Raw genomic sequence first — 26,594 nt, 5'->3', positions numbered from 1 at the left:
GCATTATGGCCATCCTAGTTTAATTATTTAACCTAGGACAATAATTAGGCTCTGTGTGCTTTAAAAACTCTCATTTTGTACAGACATATGTGACTGAATAATTGATCAGGAAGCAGGAAACCTCTGCAAATGGTTCCACACAGTGCAAAGACAGAAGTATCTCTGCTGTGCAGACTTTGTCACTTTGTCAGGATCATTGTCATCCCATAACAACCAGTGCAAAGCTGGTAAAAACAGGGAAGTACATGGCTTTACTCTAAAGCTGTGTATAAACATACATATTCTCTTTCCAGTGCTTTTTCAGGCATGTGTCTAAGCTTGACTACAGCGAAAGCACTTGTCTCAGTAATGTTGTCTTGATGTGGTTTTGTAGCAAAGGGCTGAGTATTCCAGTTATTGTTATTTGTAGGTCTGATGCATTAAGTATTTTCCAGGACAGTATTAAATTAAATATATGGTGGTCACAGCCTTTGCTTTACATATGCTTGTGTAATTCCCTTTTTACCAGAGGTCAGTTGTCAGCTCCTCCTTGGTGGGTGGCAGACAGGGTCATAGGAAATTCAAACCCCAGAAAAAGAATCACTAAACTTGTCATATTATAGTCTGAATTTTTAATAAAAACCTTTGGGAGTACTTTGCAGTGCTATGGAACAGGTTCTTTAGTGGAGCTAGATAAGAAATTCTGAAAGGAACTGTTGATCCTTCTGAAGCAGACCCATTTCTTCAGTGCTGTTCCTCTGAAGACACTGAATTTATTCTTGAAAAAATACTTTTGAGAATCATGACACTTGTTTGATTTTTTTGCTTTGTTGGGGTTTTGTTGTTTTGGTTTTTTTGGGTTTTTTTTTTGATACCTTTTCTATTGATTGAAATTTATTGTGGAAGGAATTAAGGCTGATAATAAAATAAGGGGCTGTAAGGCTGATAATTAATGAAATAAGGGAATATAAGTCTGGGTAGAGCCCCATAATAAAGACATGTTGGGAAGTGGTGAATAATGTTGCCAAAGGTTTTCTGCGCAGAGCAATTGGGATAGAATAGGGTAGGATCAGTTTGAAAGGAGCAATTTTCTAAGCATGTTATTAAAGGCAAATATTAAAAAAAAAAAAAAAAAAAAAAGCATGCCATGAGTTACAGGGTGTTTTGCCTGCAAAATTATTCTGAAATATTAAAACTAGGTTTTTAGGCTTTTTAAATAGTCCATCCTTTGGGTCTGACTAGATGGCCTCCTGAAATCCCTTCAAGTATTAACTGACTCTTCACCTTTTCTCCACTGGCTAAAACTATTTTTTAAATTTAATTTCAAATAGTTGTGTTTTCCATGATATTCTGTTCGTGGGGAATATGCTGCTTATTTTGAGCAGGTGGTGGCTTTTTCCTCCCTCGTAATAATAATGAATGTGAATGGAAAGGTACAAGTTGAAGGAGCACTGCTAAAAACAGTGTCAGTACTGTGGGTGTATAGTCAGAAGTTAAGATGAGATAGCACTTGCATCAACTATGAACTGTTGTTTGGCACAGCTTTGCTTGAAATCAATGGCAACTACATCAGCATTTTTTGTCTTTATGTTTTTTCATATTATTTCAATTTATATAACCCACAAATTCACTTAAGCTTAGCAGAAACCTTCTTGTTTCTAGACAGTACAACTGTAGTGCAATCTCCCTAATTTTGTCATTCATTTTCATATTGCAAATATAACCCCACTGTTGACGTGTTATCAAGGTTTTTTCACTCAAAGGTCAGCTCTCCCTGGAGTCTCCTTTTGTCTGGAAGATGACATATATTAAAATTTTATAACAGTTCCCACTAGTTTCAATCCCACAATCATGGGATCAATGCAGCTGTTCTTCTTCACAGCCTATCAAGTGCAACAAATGCCTTGGGTGAGCAATAAGGAGATTGGAATTAGGCTCTTCTAAGCAAGACTTGTTTGCATAAATGTTTAAACCTGGTTACAGGATGCTGGTAAGCCTCCTTTCACTTCAGATGAAAGGAGCTGCCAACACTTTCACATACAAAACAGCTGATCTTTTGAAATAAGATAGAGCAAGGATGCACCTGGGTGCAGGGCTACACTTGTAACCATGATTTTTTTCACTGTTCTTTGCACATAATTTAAAAAAATACCTAATCTTCTCTTAGTGTAAAAGTCACATGTATTAGGAAGGAGATCCAGATAATCCAAGGATATGCTTTCTTTGATTTGTGTGAGAAGACTGGCCTTGGTAGTCTAAGCAAGCTCTGTGGGTTAGCAGTTTGGTAGGAGTGGACTTGAAAGCAGACACCAGAATCCCACTTGTCCTTCAGCCACTGTAAAAAGGGTGCAAACAAACACTTGTGGCTGAAAAGCTGGATTTCAGATGTTTCCATCAGAAAACTTTAGATAAGGTCAAGGCAATTATTTTTTTTCTATAGACTTACTCCACTGTGACTAACACAATGGCCTGGTGCCTCTGGAGACTATTATGCCCCTGGACATTATTATGTAGATAATAAGATTAGCTTAAAAGCTTGGAGAGTCACTAAATACATATTTTCAGTGTGGGAAAAATTTTTCTCAAACAGCATGACTTTTCATAATTGATTGCATATTTTAAAATGTCAGGCAGCGTCCTGCTAAGTTTATTGATGAATGCAATGGCTGAAATGTAATATTAAGGGGGAAAAAATAACACAGCATCTAACAAACAAATCACGGTTTTCTTTTAAATCTCCTCTTGTCACGGCTCTTTGAAGGATGCTGCAATACATATTTGAGAACGAATATTACAGCTTATTGAATATTTGTGAAGGATTAAGATGTCTGTCCTCCTGGCCAGCTGTTTAACAGGGAGGATGTTGCCAGGGCCAAACCTCCATGATGAAACTATTTGGATGAGCTGCTCTCCTTTACCTTTGTAAAGAAGCCAAACTGTCAAATACCTTAACACTAGAAAGATTTATTGAGATATGCTGTGATTGTGAAGGTTTCAGATAGCTTTTATCACCATCACTTGATCTGATGTGTGCCCCACAGGGACTGATTGATCACTTGCTGCTTATCAGTAGAGAAGTGTGTGAACTGGACTGAGTGGTGCTGATTGAGCTGCCAGGTGCCATTACAGAAACCAGGGACAATTCCAGCATTAGGTGATCCTGTGGTCTTCTATAATGTGATTGCTTGACTGAGTAAGTCAAGTTATTTACCAAGTTATTTTTTGGTTGTTTTATTTTTTTGTGTTTGTTTGTTTGTGAATGTGTGTGGTTGTTTGGACTTTTAGTTAGGGGATGGGAAAAATAGTATCTTAGCAGCTTTCTCACTTCATGCAAGTGTTATGTTTTCCCAGTAATATAAGCAAACATGGGCAAGTGACTTCAGTCCTCTGCTTCTATGTTTATACAAAACTTTCTGGTTTTGTGGACAAATGAATAATTAAGAAAACCGAGAGAAAGACATGGACATTGAATTTAGATGTTCATTTTTTCAGAATATAGAGAACCTTTACAACGTCCTGTGCAAATTGATGAGTCACATGAAATTATTTCAGTCAGTAATGCCAGCAGAAATTCATCTTGGTGGATACTGAAAGCAAGTATAAATGTTATTTTAAATAATGAAAACACTGATAAACTCTGAGGAGTTGTTTTTCTTCTGATGTATAGGATGGGAGAGACAAATGCCTCTCTTAATAAAGGCATGATCTGATGTTAACCTAAAACTTCATTTGATTTCTTCAGAAAACATTTATGCTTGCCTTGCTGCAGGTTTTACAACACTGTCTTTAGCACCTAAGATATTAATGAAGCTGGGATGCTGTTTTACATCACTTTACAGTAAAGATACACTAAAGTTATTAAGTTCTTCTGACACATCAGTCCATTCTGTTGTATCATGCTTTTTGTTTTATTTGTAGGTTTATGGTTTGATTTGTGATTTGGTGGTTTTCCTTGTTCAGAATTGCCTGCTGACTTAAAAAAAAAAAAAAAAAACTTTTATGCTGGAATTTGTGATCCTAATTGCAAAAGAAAGCCCAAACATTGCTGAAGTAAGGTCCAATAAAGTGACATTTTTATACTTTTAAAATAAAATACAATGGTCTTGTCTTTGAACAAGAGTAGGCTCTCTGTGTTGTAGGTGAGGGAATTTCCTCAGTCTTTTTTCACAGGAGAGGTGTTCCACTCCTCTGAATGCCTCTGTCCATGTTGCAACCCTTGAGGGACACCATTTGTCACTCATTTCCATCTGGACATCGAGCTGTGATCACTATTCTCTGGATATGACCATCTGGCCAATTCCTCATCCTCAAAACAGTCCATCAATCAAATCTGTATCTCTCCAATTTAGAGAGAAGGATGTTTGGGGAACCCTGACAAAAGCCTTCAGTACTCCAGACAGTTGATGTCTGTAGATCTTTTCCTTGTCCACTGCTGTAGTCACTCCATCTCAGGAGGCCACTGGGTTGGTGAGGCAGGACTTGCCCTTGGTGAGGCTGTGCTGCTGTCCTGAATCAGCTCCCTGTTCTCTCTGTGCCTTAGCACAGCTCCTAGGAGGATCTGTTCCAAGACCTTCCCAGGCAGAAAGGTGAGGCTGGCAGGTTGATAGGTCTCAAGGTCCTCCTTTGTACCCTTTTTTAAATGAGTAGCATGTTTCTCTTTTTCCAGACACCTAAGACTTCACTTGACTGCCGTGACTTTTCAAATATCATGGAGAGTCTTGGCAGCTACGTGAACCAATTCCCTCAGGACTCTGGGATGTGTCTTTCAGGACCCACAGACTTATGCATGTTCAGATTCCTCAGGTGGCCACAAACCTGATCTCCTTTAAGAGTGGGAGGCACTTTGCTCCCTCAATCCCTGTCTTGCAGGCCATCCATGTTAGAGATACAGGAACAGACTGCCAATGAAGACTTGGACAAATAAAACTCGAGTACCTCAGTTTTCTCCTTGTCTGTTGTCAGCAATTAGTTCAAGTTGTCTTTTTTTGGCAAAAAGGAGTGAGAACTGTGTTTGAGAAGAGAAACTAACAGATTAACTTCTGGGGAAAGGGCCACTGTACACTAGGCAAGGAAGTTGGAAGGGCTAGGCAACATTTTGACTGCATTTGGAAAGAGCTTGGATGTGTAGGTGAGAACAGAGGAGAGATTGGTACTGTGCTAAGGATGAGGTCTGAGCTCAGACTCATGAAATAGAGTTCTAAAGGGTTAGATGGGATGATGATAGGGAGCCTCTGGATCAAGATGATTTGGGTGACAGGAGCAAAAGGCAAGAAAGGGTTTCTTTTTGAAACCCTTGTTCTCCTTCTTCCCAAAACCCCACCCCAAAAAAAGAAATTAAAAAAACCCAACCAAAACAAAAAAACTGTTGTGGGAGAGAGACCAGAGTAGGTTGAGAAGCACTCAAGACTGGAAGCTATTTGAAAAAGGAAATTTGGTAGAAGATTGGTGATGTTAGTTCAAATAAAGAGCAGAAATGGAAACTGAGCTAAGAGTAAGAAGGAGACAGGGTAGGCAGCAAACAGGAAGGATGCATAAATGAGCAGTGTATAGCTGTGCTACAGTCTGGAATAGGACTTGAGGTTTCTTTTTTTTTTTTTTTTCCTTTGTATTGCTCTTCATCTATAATTCATATCAGAGTTACCAATGAACAAACCCTTTGCTAATGAAATGCTTGCCTCCTGTAATCTCTGTTGCTCTTGCTGTGCTTTCTGGCAGAAGAGCTTTTGCATTAATTATATCTGCTGCACAGGTCCGAGCACTGTATCCCTGTGCCAGCAGCCATTGTCTGGGAGAAACTGCTCTCCTGACAGGAACTGAGAGTGGATGGGCAAAGCTGCTTTGTACAGACCCCACTGCCATGGAGTGTGTTTTGGCACAGCCTTTATCTTGCTAGGGCCTAAAGCAGACAGAAAGTCTATTGCTGCTTTGAAGCTCCAGTTCACCATGAGCAGGAGGTATCTGAGAGATAAAAACCACTCTGTCTTGTTGATGCTTATGTTTTGTACCACCAAGTGTTTGTTGGATGCATTGTCTGCTTATGGTTGGCTTTCTGAATAACTCTGGTGTATTTCATATGGTAGCTCCCTGCTTTGAAAAGCAAAGCCAAGCCCTCGAGGGTCAGGAAATGCCAGAACAAAATATGCTGTATTCATTACTTAATTGAGCCTTTTGGTTTGTGTGTGTTATGACACTGGTTTTTATGAAGTGCTCATATGCCCTTCTGTGACAATACTGCAACAGGAGTCTTTGGTGGCAATTCTGCCACTCTTTTTGAGGGTAAATGCATTTGTGGGTGACTCACTCCTTAATTTGCCTGTAGGAAAGGTCAAATGCTGCAAAAGCAAGAGAATACAGGGGCTACTTAGCCTGTGAGGTGAATGACATCTTTATTTTGTCTTCAGTACAGTGTAGAGTGGGCTTCAAATTCAGAGAAAATTTGGACTTGAATTTTTTCCTTTTCCAATGACTTCATTGATAGGAAGACACATAAAAAAAGGATTTCAGCACAGCTCCCTTATTTTCAGAAACTTTTTTTCTTGAAATTTTTTTCAGACACTAGGTAGTATAAAGCAAAGTTTTATATTAAAATATATTATTTTTAAAATCTCATGGGTTTTCTTCTGTTTTTTAAAATATTTGGATGCTTTGTTGTTGAAGTGTGATCTTTGATGCAATTATCAGACTTCTCCTTAGGTAAAAAAAAAAAAAAGCCCACAAACAGTAAAGATGTATGTTCCAGTCTAGTAATGCAATTTAAAGTGATGTAAAGGATCTAAAATTAGGTAAAAAAAAAAAATCAATTCCTTTTATAATCAAGGGAATTGCCAGGAACAAAACATTTAATAAGTAGTATAAGCTGTGTGTAATTGTGATGGAAGATTCACAATACTTAAGCCGTAGGATATCACTTGAGAGAACGTTCAGGATCTTGGAAATCTTTGTAGTTTAATTAAAACATTATTCGTGTAAAAAGAAGCATAAAGTTATTCTGAGCTTTTTAAAAACAGTTGCTTCAAGAGAGTCTTTCCTCTGACACGTGCTTACTGCTTCCATATGTATGTTCCAAACTCAGTGTAAGGGTCTGATCTGCGTTCTTGGTGTGCAGCAGCTGTTGTGGTTTAACCCCAGCTGGCAGCTAAGCACTACACAGCTGCTCACCCCAGTGGGATGGGAGGGAGAATTGGAAGAGTAGAAGTGAGTAAAACTCATGGGTTGAGAAGAAGACAGTTTAGTGGGTAAAGTGAAAGCTGCACTTTAAGTGAAAGCTGCACAAGCAAAGCAAAATAAGGAATCCATTTGCCATGGACAGGCAGGTGTTCAGCCATCCCCAGGAATGCAAGGCTCCATCCTATATAATGGTTGCTTGGGAAAATGAACCCCATCACCCCAAGTGCCTTCGCCTTCCTTCTTCTTGCCCCTGCTTTATATGCTGAGCATGATGCCATATGGCATGGGATATCCCTTTGGTCAGTGGAGGTCAGCTGTCCTGGCTGTGTTCCCTCCCAGCTCCATGTGAATTCCAGCCCATTTGCTGGTGGGGTGGTGTGAGGAGCAGAAAAAGCCTTAACTCTCTGTAAGCCCTGCTCAGCAATAAAAGAACCAAACTTCCCTGTTATTATCAATACCGTTTTTGCAAAACAAAACATAATCCCATGCTAGCCGCTGTGAGGAAAATCAGCTTAATCCCAGCCCAAAACAGCACAGAAAATCTGCTGGGGATAAGGCTCTCACGTAAATCACTGGAACACCTTGATATATGAGTAAAAACTCTGTTTTGGAGAGGCACTAGAATCCTACAGAAACATTGGAGAAATTCTCCTCCATAGCCATAAAATGATATTAACTGAGCAAATAGTTTTGAATGGATACTTTATGTGATGTCTCTCCCTGTGTTTGCAGAATGCCCATGAAGAAAGTGATAATGTGCTCAGTGTGTTTGCTGTTCAACAAAATTTAAGCAGCAAACAGCATTCTTCCACAAACCTTGATTTCCATTTTTATTGCATACTTGTGACCAGCCAGTGGGTGTTATTTCTTCTTTCTGGTTTGACCTTGTATGGCCAAAATCTCATGTAAAGAGGGTTTTCTCTTAGACTGGCACAGAAAATACCTGTTTTAAAGTTCTGTTACTTGCTGCTCTTCAGGGAAAATATGGAGACATTTTTTCTCTTTTTTGAGTGAAGACAGGTGGGCCTGGTATAATTATGGATACCTGTAGTAATCATCACCCTTTTTGGAGCAGATGGAGACACTATCCAGGGAAACTGACAGGATACATTTGACTCAGCAGTCCAGATCTACTTTTTTATTTGTGTTGGAGAGAGACAACATTAGGGCCACACTGTCTATGTGTTCTCTTCATTCCACCTCTCTTCTAGTAAGTCATTCTACACCAGCAGACTCTGCTTTCTGTAGCTGGCAGTAGGAGTGACATTGCAGTGCTGTCAAAAAGGTTGGGAAGCTGGCCAAGGTGGAGCTGGGACAGAAGAACTGTGATAAGTTGGGCAAATAAAAATAAATATAAAAAAAAATTAAAGGCAGACACTTTCTAAAAGAATTTAATGATAAACCATTGCTTACTGTGGTTTTTTTGAGGGGAACACTGGCTTCTGGCTTCTCAAGAGCTTCAGTCCTGCATGTTACATGTCTGAGCTCCACTAGAGGGGTGTGCTGGGGACAGTAAAACCTTGCTATGTTCATAATTAATCTCTAATGGTCTGTGTCCTTTTCTTACCTCTCTCATGGCTTTTGTGGTCCTCTTTGACTATGCTCTTTCCACAGTGTCAATAATACTGCAAAATACCATAGAATAGCTGGTCTAGGGGAGCTAAAAGATGTACTTTGGGTAGTTTGTGCTTTTCTAGCACAATATACTTGTGGAAAAATACTGCCTGTATCAGATCTAAGCTTTTGGCTCTGGAGGTGACAAGGATTTTGACTGTGCTCAGTGTGGCTGTGGAAGTCCCAGCCACTCCAACCTCACTTTCACCCCAAAAAGGTCCCTTTTGATAATTGGCAAGATGAGCTGTTGTGCCAAATACCTCTTTTTTAACCAAAGAGCATGTGGGTACAGCTGCTGTGTTGGCAGTAGAGGATAAAATGAGTATTCCAAATCTTACCCTTGGGAAAGAACATTGGCTACTGGAAAAAGAATAGCTCCTCTTCATATCCTCTCTGAAGAGAAGAGTTATGTGTGGTTTTGGTTTGGATCTTTTATTTTGAGACAAAAAGGGGAAACTGGCTTTAGTCTTACCTTGTGTGAGGTTTGTAAAGACTGTCCTGGTTTTGAATAGGCAGGGTTATTGCCTATCTGGTGGTTGCTTGGAGGTCATCTCTGAGTCCCTCAGAGATGAACTTCAGTGAACTTCATTAATTTTTTTTGGGGGGTATGTTTTGAATTGGAATTAGTGAAGTAGGATCCAGTGCAGTAATTTGAACCTAATTTGCTCATCTAAGATGGAAGAGTATAGGAAATCCTACAGGTGTTTTGGGTAAGCACAGACTGCGTAAAGGACAATATGGAATTGGCCTTCCACCTGATGATATTTTCCCTTATTTTAAAATGTAGGTTGTAGGACAGATGCCTGTCTTGACTCCCCATGATCAGCAGGGAAACAGCTGGCCAGAGGTGCTGCTTCCTCTCTCTGTGTCACTGGTAAACACGGTATTTACAGGCATATTTGTGGTCTGCCTGTAATCAGACAGGGGTATATGGGCATTTTTGAGCTTGTCTGAGCAATGGTATGAATGAATTGGACACGCCCAAGTGAGTGCTAATAGTTTTGTAGTGCAACAAACCACCAACTAATGTCTCTCCTATTTTCCACACCCTCTCCACCACAAACTGCGTTACCCAAATGTTTGAATTCTGATAGTCATAGTGCTATATGAAGCCAAAACTTAATTATCTGAGGGATTTGTCTGTCTCTATGTGGTTTGACCTTGAGTGACAGCTGTGTGGGATATTTGAGATGAGTGGTAAAGGAAAATAAAGCAGAGTGCTTACAATTAGAAAGGGCAGACTAGAATGACATAACAAAGTGTAGCATCCATCAGTGATTTTCTCAGCCTAATCTTCCATCAGATAGAAGCAGGACCACTCCATCCTTATTAACAGGTAGGAAAAGTGAGGAACAATGTGGTCTTTGAGTTATTTGCTGTTTGGAAATGTCAGGTCCTTGGACACGGAGGTTGGTGGTTGAGAAGCTGAGGTGCAATTTGGCATTCTGCATTTGGAGTCGTTTCAATCAGCTCACTCTTTGGGTAGTCTCTTTCACCCTCTTATAACAAAACACATTATGTTATTCAAATGCAAAGAAGTGCTCAGTTTCTCTTGTTGTCAGGTCCTGATTTTGCTGACGCAGTGGTGACAAGTACTTGCCAGTTCAGTTGTGGGTGAGATCATGTCAGACATCTGGCTAAGCCAGGCGAGATTGAAATGGTTTCTTCTTTCCTGTGAAGAGTTGGGTTTGCTCTCATGGAAGCTGGCTGACTGCTGGCTGTTAGGTGAACAGTGCAGTTTTACACCTTTTTTGGGGTATTTTTAAGCACTATTGTGTATTTTACTGTAAATGAAGAAGACATTGGAGTGACATAACAGGGATAAGTTCCTCCCACTTGGGTCTGTGTTTAGGACTGTGCCAGCTGAGGAGTTTTCAGCCTGTAGGTGCTTGAGGGGCAATATCAAGGGTTCCCTGACTTTAGGTCATTATAAATGAAGGGTGAGCATTTCCTGAAACACACCACTGCAAATGGCACAGCTTAATAAAATTATTTTATACATGGCAAAAATCGAAATGTTTGAGTAGTGGGTGAGAAATTGAGTGATATTTGAGCAAAATATTTTGAATTTTCATGCAGCCAGATTAAAAAGATGATTTTGTGGCCTTTAACCTTTGGTAGACTAAACATAGCATAATCAGAACTTATTTTCTTTTTTTTTTTTTTTTCACTTAAAGCTGTTTCTGAGGTATCATTTTCTGGGTTTTTTCCTTGACAGAAATCTTTTGTGTGATCCTCTGTCTAGTTCTAAGGATAGTATTCTCTGTTTGTAGATGGGGACAACAAAATTAGGTTTTGATGTGTTGTAGCTTTTATCTTAGTCTTAGGAGAGTTTGAGGCTATTGTTTTGAAAAGTAGAAAACATGAGGCAATTTTTAAGGATAAGAAACTGAAGATGAGAATATTGGAAATAAGGCAATAGAAAATACAACTTCTTCTGTGAGCTGCCTCTTTGGTTATCTCTCTAAATACTGGGGAAAGGCAAGGACTAGCATCCAACAGAAAACACAAAATCCAGAAAAGTTAAAAATTGCTATGTCTGTGGCAATTAAGAAACCCATTATATTGATAACAGACTAAGAGGTTTTACCAGAGTCTGTTTCAATAAGTTTGTCACCAAACTTTTAATTTTCCTAGATCATTTAATGTAATGGGCAGATATGAAGTGTTTTCATTTGGACAGCGGGTTGAAGCTAAGACAGAAATTTTTCTAGCAGACTGCTAAATTTCACATAATAAGAAATACTAATTGTACTGGACAGTAGATCGATAAGCTGAGGAAAAAAAAAGGTTAGTACCCTTAAAATTGCACAGCAATTTAAATTAAAACTTTAATTTGAAAATATGGCAAACAGTAATTAGAATCCATTTTGAACAGTCAAGAAGTAAAAGCAACTTTTAATATTTAATTTTCTCAGTACAATCTTTGATTGAACAAAATTCTGAGGAGGGGAAAAATCTCAAAATATCATTTGACTGAGTTCAAAACGTGCTCACTGACTGAAAGGACTTATTCAGGAATTCAAAATACCAAGGAGTGAAAGATAAGGTTTTAAACAGTCCTCCCTATTTATCACTGTATTCTATTAAGCCACCTTTCTGCTCTGGCACATCATTATAATAACTAGACTAAACTTGCAATAATTTGTATAACCTTTCTTGAGTGTCCCTTGAAGGAATGCATGGGAAGTACTACACCCCCATTAAAGATGTTTGTCTCTGTATTAATAGTTACTCTGTAGGCAGTGTGTAAGTGAGGTGTTCAAGAGCTTGCATTTTTGTTGGTAGAGTTTGACCAGCCAAAGTTGTCATTGCAAATGGCTTTCTGAAAAGCCAGTTATGGATGCAGGTCCCAGCTGGAATATGCTGCTTGTTCAATGGAGCTATTGTCTTCTATGCCCTGTCTTCTGCCCATAACATGCAGGAAATTGCAGTGATCTTTTTCCTGTTTAGTCCTAAATTACTTTAACTGAGTTAACCAGACCTTCTGACACACTAGCTAACTAAGTCAGTGAAGGGAGTCCTGGAAGGATCCTGGCTTTGTTCAGTCTTGAAAGGAGAAGGCTAAGGGAATGTGATCTTAATGCTGTCATCTGAGAAGATGCAGCCAGGGTTCTCTAGGAGAAACAGTCGTAGGATGTTTGGCAGCAGGCATAAGCGGTAACAAGGAAAACTAGCAATAAATTGTTGTCAGAGGTGGTGGTCAAGTGCTGGAAGAGAGGCCCAGAGAGGCAGTGGGATCTTCATCGTTGGAGACTGCCAGAGCTCATTTGAACAAGGTCTGCTTTGAGCTAAGGATAGGAAATAGAAATTCCCAGAGATCCCTGTCAAATTACTAAATTACTCTTACTAGACAACTGGCCTGTGTTAACTGTACTGAAGGGCCGGTGCAATTTGACTGCAGCACTTGTCCGATCTTGAAGTGACAGAATTAAAGAACTCCTTTGTGGTATCACTGGGAAACATGATGTAGGTATATTCAAACTGGTCTGAGAATTTTCTTGGGCAACCTATTTCCCGTGAAAGCATAATCTTGGCAGAGGTCTGAAATGGTCATAGGTTACTTACCATAGATTGAAAGACATGGCTGCTCGGAGGCTGAAAAGGGGAAGGAATGGAAAAAGCAAGCTGAAACTTACACTGGAAGTAGCTAGATAAGAAATGCTGCAGTAATTGTTTGACTGAAACAGTTTTCTTAGCATGTCGTAAAATACCCATGTTCTTGTAAAAGGTAAAATTTAAAGCCAGCATAGTAGGAAATTTAATTGATGTCAGGCTTTCTAGCTTATAGTAAAAATCTCATGAGAAGAACTGGCATTTTCCTACAGCAAGTATTAAATATTTTCCTGTTATTCCTACCTTCAATTAAGTTAATGTTTAAGATGCCTCTATGTGCTTCATTTAATAACATGTTACACAAGTGAATAATTTGAAGAATTCTTCAGTGAAATATAGAAATAATTTTCATGTAACATCAGCAAGTTAACATCTTATTTTGATGTACCGCTCTACACTTAATATCCCAGCTCGGTCTTTGTTGATGTATTTACTCTGAAGCTGAAGCAATTTAAAACACTAAATGGTGACTGTGCATTCAGTCTCATTACAGACTTAATGCAACAGCAGTCAAGCACCTCATTATTGTATAACCCAATTTTTGTAGAGGACAGAAATTACAGGTAAAATTTACATGTTGACTCCAGAGCATAAAGAGTGTCATCCATCATTCACTGGGTCAGATCTGAATTACTGTAATCTTTGTAATTGGAAAATAATGCTTATGGCTGAAACAGCAAAATTCATGTAAAAGTGCATATCTTTTCAAAATGTTTTAGAAATCGTTACTGCATCTTTTCCACAGGTATCCAAGGGTGGATTTGATACCATAAAGAAGCTACAAAAGCATCTGTCACTGAATTTTTGATGGACATGCATTGTCCATTTGTGAGGATTTGTGAGGATATGCATGTACTATAACCCATGTTCTCTATTATTAATTTGTATATTTTGATGGACATGCATTGGGTGGGCTGATTTGTGAGGATATGCATGTACTATAACCCATGTTCTCTATTATTAATTTGTATGGGTTTTTTGCTTCTTTTCTTTTCCACGCACCTTTACCCAAGGTGGTTGCTGACACTAGAGAAGAAAATAAAAGCAAAATCTTCTACTAGTTAAGAGGAATAAAAATGAAGATCTTATGAAGGCCTTTTAAACCTCTTGATTTTGGAGTTACCCTATACTTGTGTACACTGAAACATGTTCATGCATTAGACCAGTAATTATATGAAATTATGAAATTATAATTCTTTTTAAGTTATGAGAAATATCTTTGACTATTGAATCTATTTGCACTGGACCACTGCAGATCAGGAAGAAGACATAGATAAACACACAGTGCAAGGGAAATGCCTTGTATCACTGAAGAAGTCAAAGATTGATTTGAATACTCTTTGTTGCTGCAGTTGCATTTTGGTTACTGCCAACATGCATTTTCCTAATTCTAAATATATGTAGGTATAAAGGAGCCCAATGGCTATCCATTCAGAGTTAACAGAGATATAAATATTTGAACAAGGAGGACATTGCTTTGTGCTCTGAGCAACAATAAGGTTTTAGCACATTTATTATAAAATTTAGTTCTAAATTTTGTGGCATCTCTCATGGAATATTTGAGACCCAGTTTAGTTATCAACACTCCTTTTTGGCATGATGAGATATCTACAGAGGTTAGTTCTACTCTTCTGTGCTCTTAGGAAATATCATGGTGGCTCTGCCTTATGATTCCTTATGTCCCTGATGCTTTGCAACTGTCTTTCAACAAACATTGTAAGAGAGTAGATAAATTTCTGTTTGAAGAGCAATCATACTCAGCAGAGGGCAGGTGAGGAAAGGAATTAAGAGTTTCACAGGTCTGGAGAGAAAGCCTGGAAATGGCTTTCAACTCCCAATTAATACATAACTGTGCCTTAGATAATTTGACCATAGTCAAATTGCATTTCTGAAGTGGAAACATCTGTCTGGAACTTTAATACCAGCGTCTTGTGTCTCTTCTCCCTTGAGTGCCATCACTGCTGGCTTATAGGCAATCCTTTCTCTATTAACAGTGGGTGGTTCATGGACTTTATTGCAATTTGTACAAATTTGTCCTTTAAAGACACATGAATGTAGGGGAAGTCCTGTACTATGCCCAAATCTTAGGGGTATTTCTTGCTTAATGTGAATTTCATAAAATGTGCTCCTACCAGGCTGTGATGTCAAGACTGGCAGGTGTTCCAGTGTTTTTTGTGTGTGGCAGTTGGCAGTAGGACTTCCATCAATAATGATTATGCGAGTTCATTTTTTTGTGTGCATCATTTTAGGGACTGAGAACCCCTTCCCCCTGCCTCTAACTCTGAAATCACTATAAGAGCTGAATTGTTCATTTTGCTGTCAGTTTATGCTATCAAAGACTGATGGGGACTAGCAGTTTTCAAAAGGAAGACATAACTCTTGTGTATATTCATAGGTTCCTTTCAGAAGTGCTTAAGGGACAACCTCATGTCGACAAAGTTTTATAAAAGACATTCCAAATATCTTGCTTCTTCTCATCTTTATTACTGGTTGACAACATAGCTGTTTCTCACACCTCAAGAATTCCCGAGGGAGAGAAATTCTTGAAAATTCTCGGTGGCTTGGATTTCTAGAGCTTGTTTTTGAAAGTGTTATTTAGCCAAAGTCTTGGCACTGTGTCAGAAGGAAGTAGGTCTACTATAACATTGCTGACAAAGCTCTGTTGCTTCCAGGGCCCAGGTTAGGATCTCTGTGAGGCTGCGCTGTGTCCTGACGTGTTAGGACCCATCTTTGGTAGCTCAGTAGAGCACAGATCCTGGGAGGCATGGACACGCCAGCAGAGGAATGGCACGGCTCTGGCACCAGCGGTACATTTGGCACTGGTAGGACTTTTTGCTCACAGCATGCTGCAATTCTTTTGTGAATCAATTTAATACCAAAAATAGCTACTGGCTTTTTCAGAGGTTGAGTCTGTCATGGTATGGTGGTACTGTGATTACAAAACACTCCCAATATGGAGTAGGATATAACTTCCTAGAGGAAAGTCAGAATAAACTAGTAGAAATTAAACTAGGAAAGAAATTAACACTCTCCATATAAAAATAATTTGGCTGTCATTGCTCTTCTCGTGCCTGCAGTTGGAGCTGCAATGTGATCGTATCCCTTGCTGATTTAGCTGAGGCAGTGGCAATGTGTGCTTGGCCTAAGTCTCGTGGGTGACTCTTCAAATATTTGATCGAGGATTTTGGAAAGAAAATAAAAAGTAAGTAAATGACAAGAAGGCAGGAAAGGCTCAGGGTCTACCTTAACTAGTGGTGCAAACCCCAGTGTGTTGTCCCTGAACCTCTGTTGCGAAGGGAATGAACTCAGACTGGATCCAGCCATCAGATAAAGATGTTCATTACCTAGAAACCCCCTGAGGGGTGACAGGTTGCTCCTTGTCTGTCAGAGTCCTGGGAGGCCATAGGAGTTCTGCTTGTTGCTGCGAAAGGGGTCAAGCATGTTGGGGGAACAACTATGAAGTGAGAGAGCAACTGCTTGCAGCATTATCCATTGTTCCCTTTCGTCTTCTCCTGCCCTACCTGACAGAGCAGCTTGACTTCAAAGCTCTGTCCCAGTTTTGGGCTCAACCGTGTAATTGATAAATTCAGTTTTTCTCACACTGCTAGGAAACTGAGCCAGCTTACAGCAGGTGTACCTTCTGGTTGTATTGTAAATGCAGTAACTAAACAGTAAACGGGAAGTCCTTCCTCACTGCTGTTCTTGGTGTGCTTGTCTTTGGATCAGGAGCAGGAGGCAGCTTCTCTTGTGGAGTAATTTTCATGCTGCGGGAAGAGCCACTATAGCCATCTGTTGAGGAAAATTAGCAGTTTGCAATATGTTACATCTGTAAATGTATAAACTCTTCTTGATGTGCTTGTCTTTGGATCGAGCAGGAGGCAGCTTCTCTTGTGGAATAATTTTCATGCTGCAGGAAGAGCCACTATAGCCATCTGTTGAGGAAAATTAGCAGTTTGCAATATGTTACATCTGTAAATGTATAAACTCTTCCAGGCATTGCGTGTGTTTATATACATACTCTGGTGTAATTGAGTATAGCTGAGGAACACAACTTGCTGCTTCATTCCCAAGCAACGAGCCATACCACGAGAGAAAATGGCCTCAAGTTGCACTAGGGGAGGTTTAGAATGGATATTAGGAGAAAAATTCTTCACCAAAAGGATTGTAAAGCACTAGAACAGGCTGCTCAGGAAAGTGGTTGATTCAGCATCCTTGCAGATACTTAAAAGATGTGTAGATGTGGTGCTTTGGGACACGGATTAGTGGTGGACTTGGCAGAGCTGGGTTAATGGCTGGACTCGCTCTTAGGGGTCTTTTCAACATAAACAAGTCTGTGATTCTCCTCTAGATGATGGACAGTATGCTTTTGCAGTGTGGATAAAGGGTAATTTTAATTTCAAATGTATTTTATGCAAGTGCAGATGATAAGGCAAGGATTAATGTAGTAGAATATATATCTATCTTGTTGTTCAGAATTGTCTAATTATTTCAAGAATTATTTTGCCTCAAACATGTTCTAAAGGTTCCCAGTTGGATTTACTTGATATCAGAATTTTGACTGCTGCACCTTAGAGTGCTGGGATTATTTGATTTTGTTCCAGGCTTAGCTTTCTTTGAAGTATAGCAAAATATCCAATTATTTAAGATTCTTGCATAAGTAGCTATGTTGTAAAGCTTTGTTTCTTGCTAAGACACTTTTATTTTCCCTCTAATACCTGACTGTGAAAACCAATTTTTAAAAAGCAGCAAACTCGTATCCTCGTAGTGAATATACTTTTGTTCTTGTGTTTCATTTGATACATCACTTAGTGCAAGCGGCAAATGAAATGACAAGCCTAAGAAAATTGTAATGGCTTTTGTTGATATGCAGTCAAATAAGTATCACATGGTAGTAGCTTTGAAATTGTTGATTAGAGAGATTCAATTACATTTCTCTGATTTGCTAGGCTTACATGTCACTTGTATTTGCAAACTGCTTGCATATTGTAGGTTTGGGTTTTTTGTGTGTGTATAATTCCTCAGTGTGGGGTTTGAAGCGGATTCAATGATCCTGAGCTTTTCCATGTTTCGATGCTTAATCCCTGCTCTTACAGCTGCCTGTGCTTCAGGTATTCTATCAAGAGTTGCACACACTCAAGCCAGACTCTGAGAACCAATACCCAAACCAGCAGGCAAAACATTTACTTGTGGAAGCCTGAATTTTAGTGGGATTTCATATTACTCAGTCCTGCTTATAAATCATCAGCTCCAGGAGTCATGGTATAGAACAGTGTGAACTTTGCTGACATTTTTTCTCTTGCTTTTTCAATATATTTTTAGCTTTTATAATGGTGAGAAAGGGCTGTAGAACATCAGTTCTAATTGCTTTGTAAATAGAAATGAAGAGCAAACCCACTTTTGTTAATGTTTTTAAGCAAAAATATGCCATTTTCATTATTTGGAAGAGGAACATTTAATGCTTTTGCTTGACAGTATTGAGTTGCAAGTGAAGGCTTTGGATAGGCATATTTAAGGAAACAAGACTGGATAAGGGGACAATTGTGTCTGTTGCTGTGTTTCAGCGTATAGATGTGCCAGTTTGTTTTCTCTCTAACTTCTACACTGTTCCAAATAAGACACATTCTGTTATCCTATTAAACCAACACACTGTTTTAGAAGGTGCCATTTTATAAACAAGACCAGTCACCCTCTGTAGCCAGCCTGAGAGCCAGCCTTGCTGTGGGAGAGGCAGACTCCTTTGTGACTGGTACAAATCCAGTGAATGTAAATGAAGCAGACTTTGGTTGATTCTGTGGAGAAAAAAAAAAAATCTCTCTGATAAAAAGCATTGAGACTGCTTTCCAGTAGGGGAGTTGTCTGCATTTATCCCTAGGAAGGGATTATTTTGATCTTGTATTTGTTCAGTCTCCTGTTTTTTGTATTAGTGAATTTTTGATTTCTCTACCCTGCATGTTTTACAGCATTGTAAGAAGGAAGACAGTGGGAACTCTGTGAAGTAAGAGGTGACTGATGGCATTAGCTAGATGCTAAAAGAGCCAGGGCGAATCCTAGATTTTCTCTTCCAGTGGAGGATAATAAAATACATCTATTTTAGCACTGACTCCTACAGGTACTTTGCATTGCACTGAGTCTGACTTCAGTGGGAGCCACTCAGAGCATCCAGAACTGGACACATTTGAGCATCTCCCAGTGCTCCAGTTATTGCGGGGATTTTCCTTAACTGAAATGGGGTTATTTGTATAGGTGCAGCACACTTCTGTACAGTGTTTGTCATGCATTAGATGTCTCAATTTCTTTCCAGTGACTTTTCTTTTTCCCCTTATAATGGAAACAGCTGGTTCTATGGTAATGAGTCCCTTTGAACTGTCAGTGTGTGTATATTTCCATTTACACCGCTGGCACTTTGTTCTGAACCTTCTCCCCTTCTGTCCAAATAGATTACTTGCATTATCAGATATATCTCATTGTTCACAATAGCATTTCTGTGGATTCTCCAGATCCCCCTTCCTTACTGAGTTTATTGCTCATTTTTCAAAGGCCTTTGTCAGACTCTGGTAGGTGTAGCTTTAAATAAATCTTCGTTAATAGTTGTCAGGTAATCAAAGTGAAGGAGGAAAAATTGTATTTTTAATTGTACAAACTATCCTGTGGAGGGGTCTAGCTAACCTATTGACTTTCCATTACATAATAATTCATATTCAAATTAATTTTGGCAGCTTGCATTTTGTCTGTATTATCTATGATCATTTAAAATTCTATAGCAATTTATAATATAATTGATGTTGACCAGGGTAATATTTTATGCCAACAGGAGGAGAGTCTTGTGCAGTGATTTGAGATATGGCTGAAAACCAGGAGTCTAGGAACGTGGTCCAAGATAAATAATTGAATGACTCTGTTTAAGATAGTACTGATTGTTCATGAGCAGTTTCCAGAGATGCACAGAGAATGGCCCAAAGCAATGGCCACAGCAGCAACAAGGATTAGACATAATAAAAAAACCTTAATGCATATCATAATAAAGATAGGTCTGCTTTCCCTGTCATGCTGGGGTCTCTGTTCAGACCTGGGCAAGCCAGGTGTCTTAGTGAGCTCCTGATTAAGCACATGGAACATTAATTTAATGAACTTGCTGAATCAGGAACTCCTGGTGAATTCCCACCTTTCCTCATTTGTACAAAAGCTATTTACAGCTGAATGTGAAGGAATGGGTTTGCTTTTCACAGCCAAGGAAGCCTTGGTGCCAACAGCTGGTACAGTAATTATTAGAGACTGGGAATTCCCAATTACATAAAATTTCTTAAAGAAAAAATAATTACTTATCTCAATTACCATCATTCCCTGAAGGGGTGCATGGCCTACTTTCTGCTGGAGCTGAACAAGTTACTAAACAGAGGAACTTTTAAAAACTCTTCTACCTGAACACCCAGCCTAATTTCAGGCTTTTCTATAAATCTTGCTCTTACTGTATTTTGTTTAACTTGATCTGAGGTTTATTAATTTTAAGCTTCTAACTGTAGACTTGGTTTTCATACTTGCTATTATTGGACTTTAAACCCTGGAAGATCCAGAAACTATAGGTACAAAGCTATCTGTCTAGAGAGTTAAGCTGTTCATGTGTTTTGAATACTAAATGTCTCTCCCATTTATAATTTATAAGTGTAAATATGTAGGGAGCAGCTAGTGCCACAACAACCAGTGCTTTTAGGGCTGCTCTCTTTTGGAGGTACTTATTCACAGCTCTTACTTCATGTAAATCCACTATTAGTATTTCCCATCATGTGCACATACTGCAAACATGATTTACTTTTCCAGCAGCAGACTCTTGCTGTTTACTTCTGTAGAAGCAGACAGATGCTATTAGCTCATTTTCATTTCATGACCAAAGTGGCAGTAAAATAATTCAGACACAGCTCTCAACATATGGTGATGGGAAGCCTGCAGCCCTCAAATTCATTTGTGTGTAGTTTGGTCTGGAGTACAGGTTTCTAAATAACATGACCTTTCTCTAAATGCAAAGCAAATTGGTGACTGCTTTTAATCTCAGCATCTTTCTCATTTGCTGCTCACTTATTACCTGAACTGAAGGTGAGGCTGAGTGTGAATGTTCCCCTCATTCTTCACAAGGGGCTGTAGAGAGCAATCTCTTCATTTTTCACACAGACAACTTGCAGAAAAGCTTTTTGGACATGGTCTGTGTGCAGGAGGGCAAAATGACACTGTGGGCAAAGGAGTAAACTTGAAAACAGAATTCAGATAGCATCTTAGGTTTATTTCATGGTGGATCTAAGGACCCTGGTTCTGAGTTGGTAGTGAGGTTATGTGGATCACCATTTTACAATGAGGTTGGATCTGGTTGGGTGAGCTGAATTCAAGTCTTTTAGCTCCTGGAGAGAGGCATGTACTGGCTGTGTTCTGTGTCACAAAGATCCTTACTTCTGCATGCACTAGACAACTGAACATTTTTATGCCATTTAATCCCCCTGAATAGAGAAAGATGTAGCTGTCAAATGTGTAATACTGATTTTCATCACAATCCTGTTATCTAGGCAGGCACAACTTTCTGAACTTTTGTGCTTTTAATGAAATACCTACACATGGGAGCCTTTGTAGCCCTACTTTGTATCAGAAATGCTGGGCTTATGTATATATTTTGATTTTCTGCATGGCTTTGGAGCCAAGGGCCTCAAATAATCAATTAGTTCAGCAACATATCACAGAGACAATCTGTACCCTAAAAAATTTTTAATTTGATTTTTTTGCTGCTTAGTCACAGAGTAGAAGAGGTTGGAAAGGACCTCTGCAGATCATCTATTCTAAGCCTGTGCTGAAAGTGAGCTGTGTCCAGACAAGTTTTGGATATCTCTAAACATGAAGACCCTACAAGTTCTCTGAGAAGCATGTTCAAGTGTTGAACCAAACTTATAGTAAAAAATTTCCTTTTCTTTAATCAGAATTTCCTGAATTTCAGTCTGTGCCAGTTGCCTCTTGTCCTGTCAGTGGGCACTACTGACAAGCATTTGGCTTTGTGTTTCCCCGTCTCATCATATATATCAGTAAGATCACTTTGAGCCGTGAATCCCTTTATAAAGGTCAAAAGAGCACATTAATTTCCAGAAAATTAGCTCTAAGTATGCCAGATATAGAATATGCTTGGGAGACTGAAGGCAGAGACCTGTCTTCAAGGTTCTCACTTTTTCTTTGTAGCCGACACATTCTTTGGTGTTTTTTTGTTTGGTGTGGTTTGGGTGTTTTTGTTTTTTGTTTTCCTTTGGTGGGTTTGGTTTGTTTTTTGGGGTTTTTTGTAGCCTAGTACGTTTCAATTTCAGCATAGTGCTATTTTAAATTTTTTTTTCCACTTGGTACTGTTTCCTTGATGTTTTACCATGGAGAGGTGAAGACAGAATGCCAGTTTTTGCTTCCCCATTCTTGTTCAGTCTAGCACTGACTAATAAATTTGAGTGGGAAGCACATAATCCACTTTCCTGTTTTCCTGAGGAAATGAGAGAGAATGTATGCAATGATGAAATGAAAGCTTTACAAATGTGACCTATCACTTACTTTTTGTATCTGTGCTATTGCTTTCCTCTCCTGGGCACAGCTCTTGTTCAGTGAATATCAAAACTGTGTGGACCTTGAAGGAATAACAAGGTTCTAATGAACTGAAAAAGGAAGAGTTTGTAGCAAAGAAAAATGAATAATTTTTTTCCTCCATCAATAATGTGCATAGTTAATTGACAAAAAATGTCTTATGCAATCCAACTTCTCTATGTTTGTGCAAAACAATACCATTTTTAGCCACTTTCAGTGGGCTCAAAATCTATTTTCCGGGTCTCCAGCTTCCTGGTGATGTGACATCAGCACAACAACCCAAGCTGGTGATTATATTACAAGAAGAATATAATGAGACAAAAGAATAAGGCTGTAGCTTGATAATTTCCATTGGTAAATTTAGAACTTGCAAAAGCTGAAATAATAGTTGTAGTGATAAAAAGAAATATAATTTTTATACTTACCTGCTGTTCTGAAAAACCAATGTATAATTATTGTAGGAGGAAGAAAAATACATCTCTCCCCCTCACTCTGCTACTTTTTGCTCTTCTCTTCAGTGCTGAAATCATCCAGTTTAATTAAATCACCAGCCTATTTCTGCACAAAGGATGACATTTTATTAATGATGTATGATGTGTATGAGACAGAATTAACCCAATTTTCAAATGGATTTCAATTTGGAAAGGGCAACATGTAAAAACGTCTTGTAAATGTGTGGGATGAGCTTGTTGAGCAGCTTTCTGAAGGAGATGGGATTACAAAATGATGAATAATTAGACAACAGTCTCTCCAGTCCCTGGCTTTATAACGTAGCCCAATATCACTACCTTTTCCATGTGTTGTTCAGTTTTGCCCATTTTCTCAGTCCTGTTTCTTTCCTAGCAGTAAGTCCAAGGAACAGTAGTTTAGGTGACAATATTTACAAGTAACTGGGAGGGGCTGAAGGTGACTGTTTTGATCTTAAGATGTCGGGCACTATGTTTGTGGTGGGGCTCACATTTCAAATATGCCTGAGGAGCCTGAGGTTCGTTCAGAGAGTGGTTGGGGTCCACTCAGGCTCCCTTCACTTATATCTGAGTGGGGTAGTCACAGCAGATGAATGCTCATACAGTGAGTTGTTGTACAGATTTGAAGAATTGTAAGTTGTTAACAAGCTTTTATCCCTTCTGCCAGGGGAGCAGGTAATCTGCCTCATCACTCAGACATACATTTCTGTGAATGAAACTCTATTGCCAACTCCCCTTACTAGGAATTGAGAAATACCTTTCTAATTTTACCTTTCTAATTCACAGGAAAACTGGATAGGCATGATTTTGCAGTTTTTAAGTTTATTTTTAACTTAGCAGATTTGGGGGGAAAAAGCCTTCACTTTCATTTCCATACCTCTGAAATGTAATTTTTTTCGAAACAATTTTCAAAAATCATTAACCTCTGAGAAAAGGGTGTTGTGGAATAGACAGTGAAAAGGTTTGAAACAGACAGCTAAAATGCCTTGCTGATAAAATGGCAAGACAAATCTACCTGCTAGAAGTATGAAATTCCTTTTTTGTGGCTGTTATGTATGGGGTAAAGTGATGAAGGCACTAATCCATGTATCAGGAAGCAAATTTTTAAAGGGTCAGGCTGTGAAGCTCAGAGCAAATATGCCAATTAGAGTGTTCCCACATTCTTGATTGATGCAGAAATGGTCATATAGGGATTTTTGTTAAGCTCTGTGTTAAAATATTTTTGTTGCTTCTGTTGAGAGAAATTCTTGAGCTACAAGATTGGTGGTGGTGTTCATAATGAAGTAAGGGTTGGAGGTCCCTGTTGTTCCAGCTATCTGTGCTCATGTAACTCTGATTCCTGACCCAGAAGAGCAAACACTCTACGACAATGAGATGTGGCAGCATAAATATCCTGCCCTTCTGTACAGAGCATCAATCTTGGCTACTTGCTTAGGAATGGAGGCAGGTAATCTGCTGCAGTAAGTGTGGAAACAGTGAAATGTGTGTTGGAATTTAAGGTTGGTATGAAAGGGGCCTTCTATGGCATTTATGCCAAAAGTTTATGTAAGAAGAAGTGCACACTCTTTAGAAGGAATAGAGGGAAATAAAAGCAGATTTCAGGAGTACTGAGAAAATTTAATTTACCCTTGTCAACATGTTATCATAAGAAACACAGAATTACCATCCTGTCTATCTAACCTGTGACCTAGGGAGATGTGGCTCTATAAGCAGGAGCAGAGCTGGAAGTCGAGGTCCCAGTTCACCCCCAAAGTTCAGAGGCATGGTGGGACATATCATTCTGAATTTGGCTTACTTATGAACATATGAGATGAATATTTCTTTTTTCTATAGGTATTCCTTTGATTTTATTCTTTGCCCTCTTGCTCTGGTTCTCATTCACTGTTACTGTGTGGAAGGAGGGGCTGTACCTTGTGTGGACCGTCCTTAACAGACCTTTTCTCTCTTTCAGAACAAGGAATGAAGAAAATGAGCAACATCTATGAATCAGCAGCTAACACCCTGGGAATTTTTAACAGCCCATGCCTGACTAAAGTGGAGTTGCGAGTTGCATGCAAAGGCATATCAGACAGGGATGCCCTCTCAAAACCAGATCCCTGTGTCATCCTTAAAATGCAGTCACACGGCCAGTGGTTTGAGGTGAGTGTTTAATAAAATAAAATTGATTCTTCTGGCACTTTAGGATGGTGTAGACAAACTGCTGAGGGCAAAATTGAAATAGCAAGAACAGTAAAGAGAAACAGCAATTTGAAGCCTGTGGCATAATCTTGCAAGAGTAAAGGGAGATTTTCCATTAACCCTAACACAGTTTGAATCAGAAACTTTGAACTTCCCTTTGGAATCTAGATTAAAAATCAAGATGAATAAAGAAAGAAGCATCATCAAACTTTTCCCTTTAGGCCTTATTTTTTCATGAAAGCTATATAATAGCACTGATAATGATAGTGGCCACGAGACACTACAATATAAAGAGGAATACTGTGGAAGAGAGGAGGATTTATCATTAGCTGGCAAGGGATTTGGTGACAGAGTAGCTTGATTTGCAAATTTTGAGCATTACAGTTGGATTCCTTGTTGCAGTTATTAAAACCAATGCATTTGTATTATCAATTTGCCTTGTATTGCAGGTTGCATGTTTGATAAAAATCCTGCTTGTGTTATTTTACCTGATCACGGAAATAATTTCTTTGATAACTGGAAACATGATGTCTTAAAGAAATTCAAATTGTAACTATAGAACATAGAATGGAATGTAATATTTTTAATGACATTTTTTGTTATTTTACTTTAAAATTATAGTTGAGTGTTTGTGGTTAATCAAGCTAAAAGGTGTGATTTTAAAAAGAGAGTAGAAAGTATGTAAGAGAAAATTAGGAATTTATTAAATCCAGTTAATTGTGAGTGCATATTCATCCCTCTCTTCTCAAGAATTTTAGCATTCAGCATAGGATTGTCTTATCTATGAAAAGATAAAAAATAATAATGGTGAGCATATGCAGAAAGCAAAGTCTTAAATTCAGGGGTCTTTTAATTTAGCGTTTTCAGCCAAGTTTTTCAGACTTTAAGAAGTTTATTCCATTTATTCCAATTGTTTTGACCTATGAAGTTTTTCCATTTCAGGCCAGCACAGCCTAGGAAAGTTAAAGGGTTCTTGATGGCATATTTCTTCTTTTCTTAGTTTGCTCTTGTAGAACCACTACACATATCCCTGGTAGAAAACCAGACTATAAATAGAAATAAAACTCTCACCATTGTTTTAGTGCTACAAAATCAGTGTGTCCATGTAATTGAAATTTAGGGTGATAAAACAGCCTAAAAAAGAGTAATTTTAGCTCTGTGTAGAAAAAAAACATTTAGCTGCACTGTGTGTAATCACACAAATAGTAGAAATTATTCAAGAAATGGATTAAAGGTCAAAATAATTTAAATGGCTCTGTTTGGAAAGAACAGTGAAAACTTTTATGCTGTCTGAGTTTTCTGAATAACTTTGGGTGCATTTACATACAGTTTGTCTCTGGCAGGGTAAGTCGATTTAAATTCTATATTCTGATGTAGTAATGGAGCTTCCCTTTATTTGATGTGGTTTTTAATTGGGAAAGTGATTGTCTGAATAGAGTAAATCTTGGAGAACAGATGTGCCCACTGATATGATTCTCATCT

General features: G+C 38.7%; 1 protein-coding gene across 1 annotated transcript in view; it reads left to right on the top strand.

Moving 5' to 3' along the window:
• CPNE4 (copine 4) overlaps positions 1-26,594 on the top strand; it is a 225,316-nt gene that overhangs the window by 23,502 nt on the left and 175,220 nt on the right. Inside the window, exon 2 of the mRNA XM_041466406.1 lies at positions 24,886-25,073. Within this exon, the coding sequence (XP_041322340.1) occupies positions 24,894-25,073 (180 nt within the window). The 5' untranslated portion in view covers positions 24,886-24,893. The remainder of the gene's footprint in view (positions 1-24,885; positions 25,074-26,594) is intronic.

Source organism: Pyrgilauda ruficollis, unplaced genomic scaffold (genome assembly GCF_017590135.1).
Source record: "Pyrgilauda ruficollis isolate IOZ18807 unplaced genomic scaffold, ASM1759013v1 scaffold2, whole genome shotgun sequence".
Lineage (NCBI taxonomy): Eukaryota > Metazoa > Chordata > Aves > Passeriformes > Passeridae > Pyrgilauda > Pyrgilauda ruficollis.
Note: the sequence above shows the minus strand (reverse complement) of the source record. Positions and strands in the feature narration are given on the sequence as shown.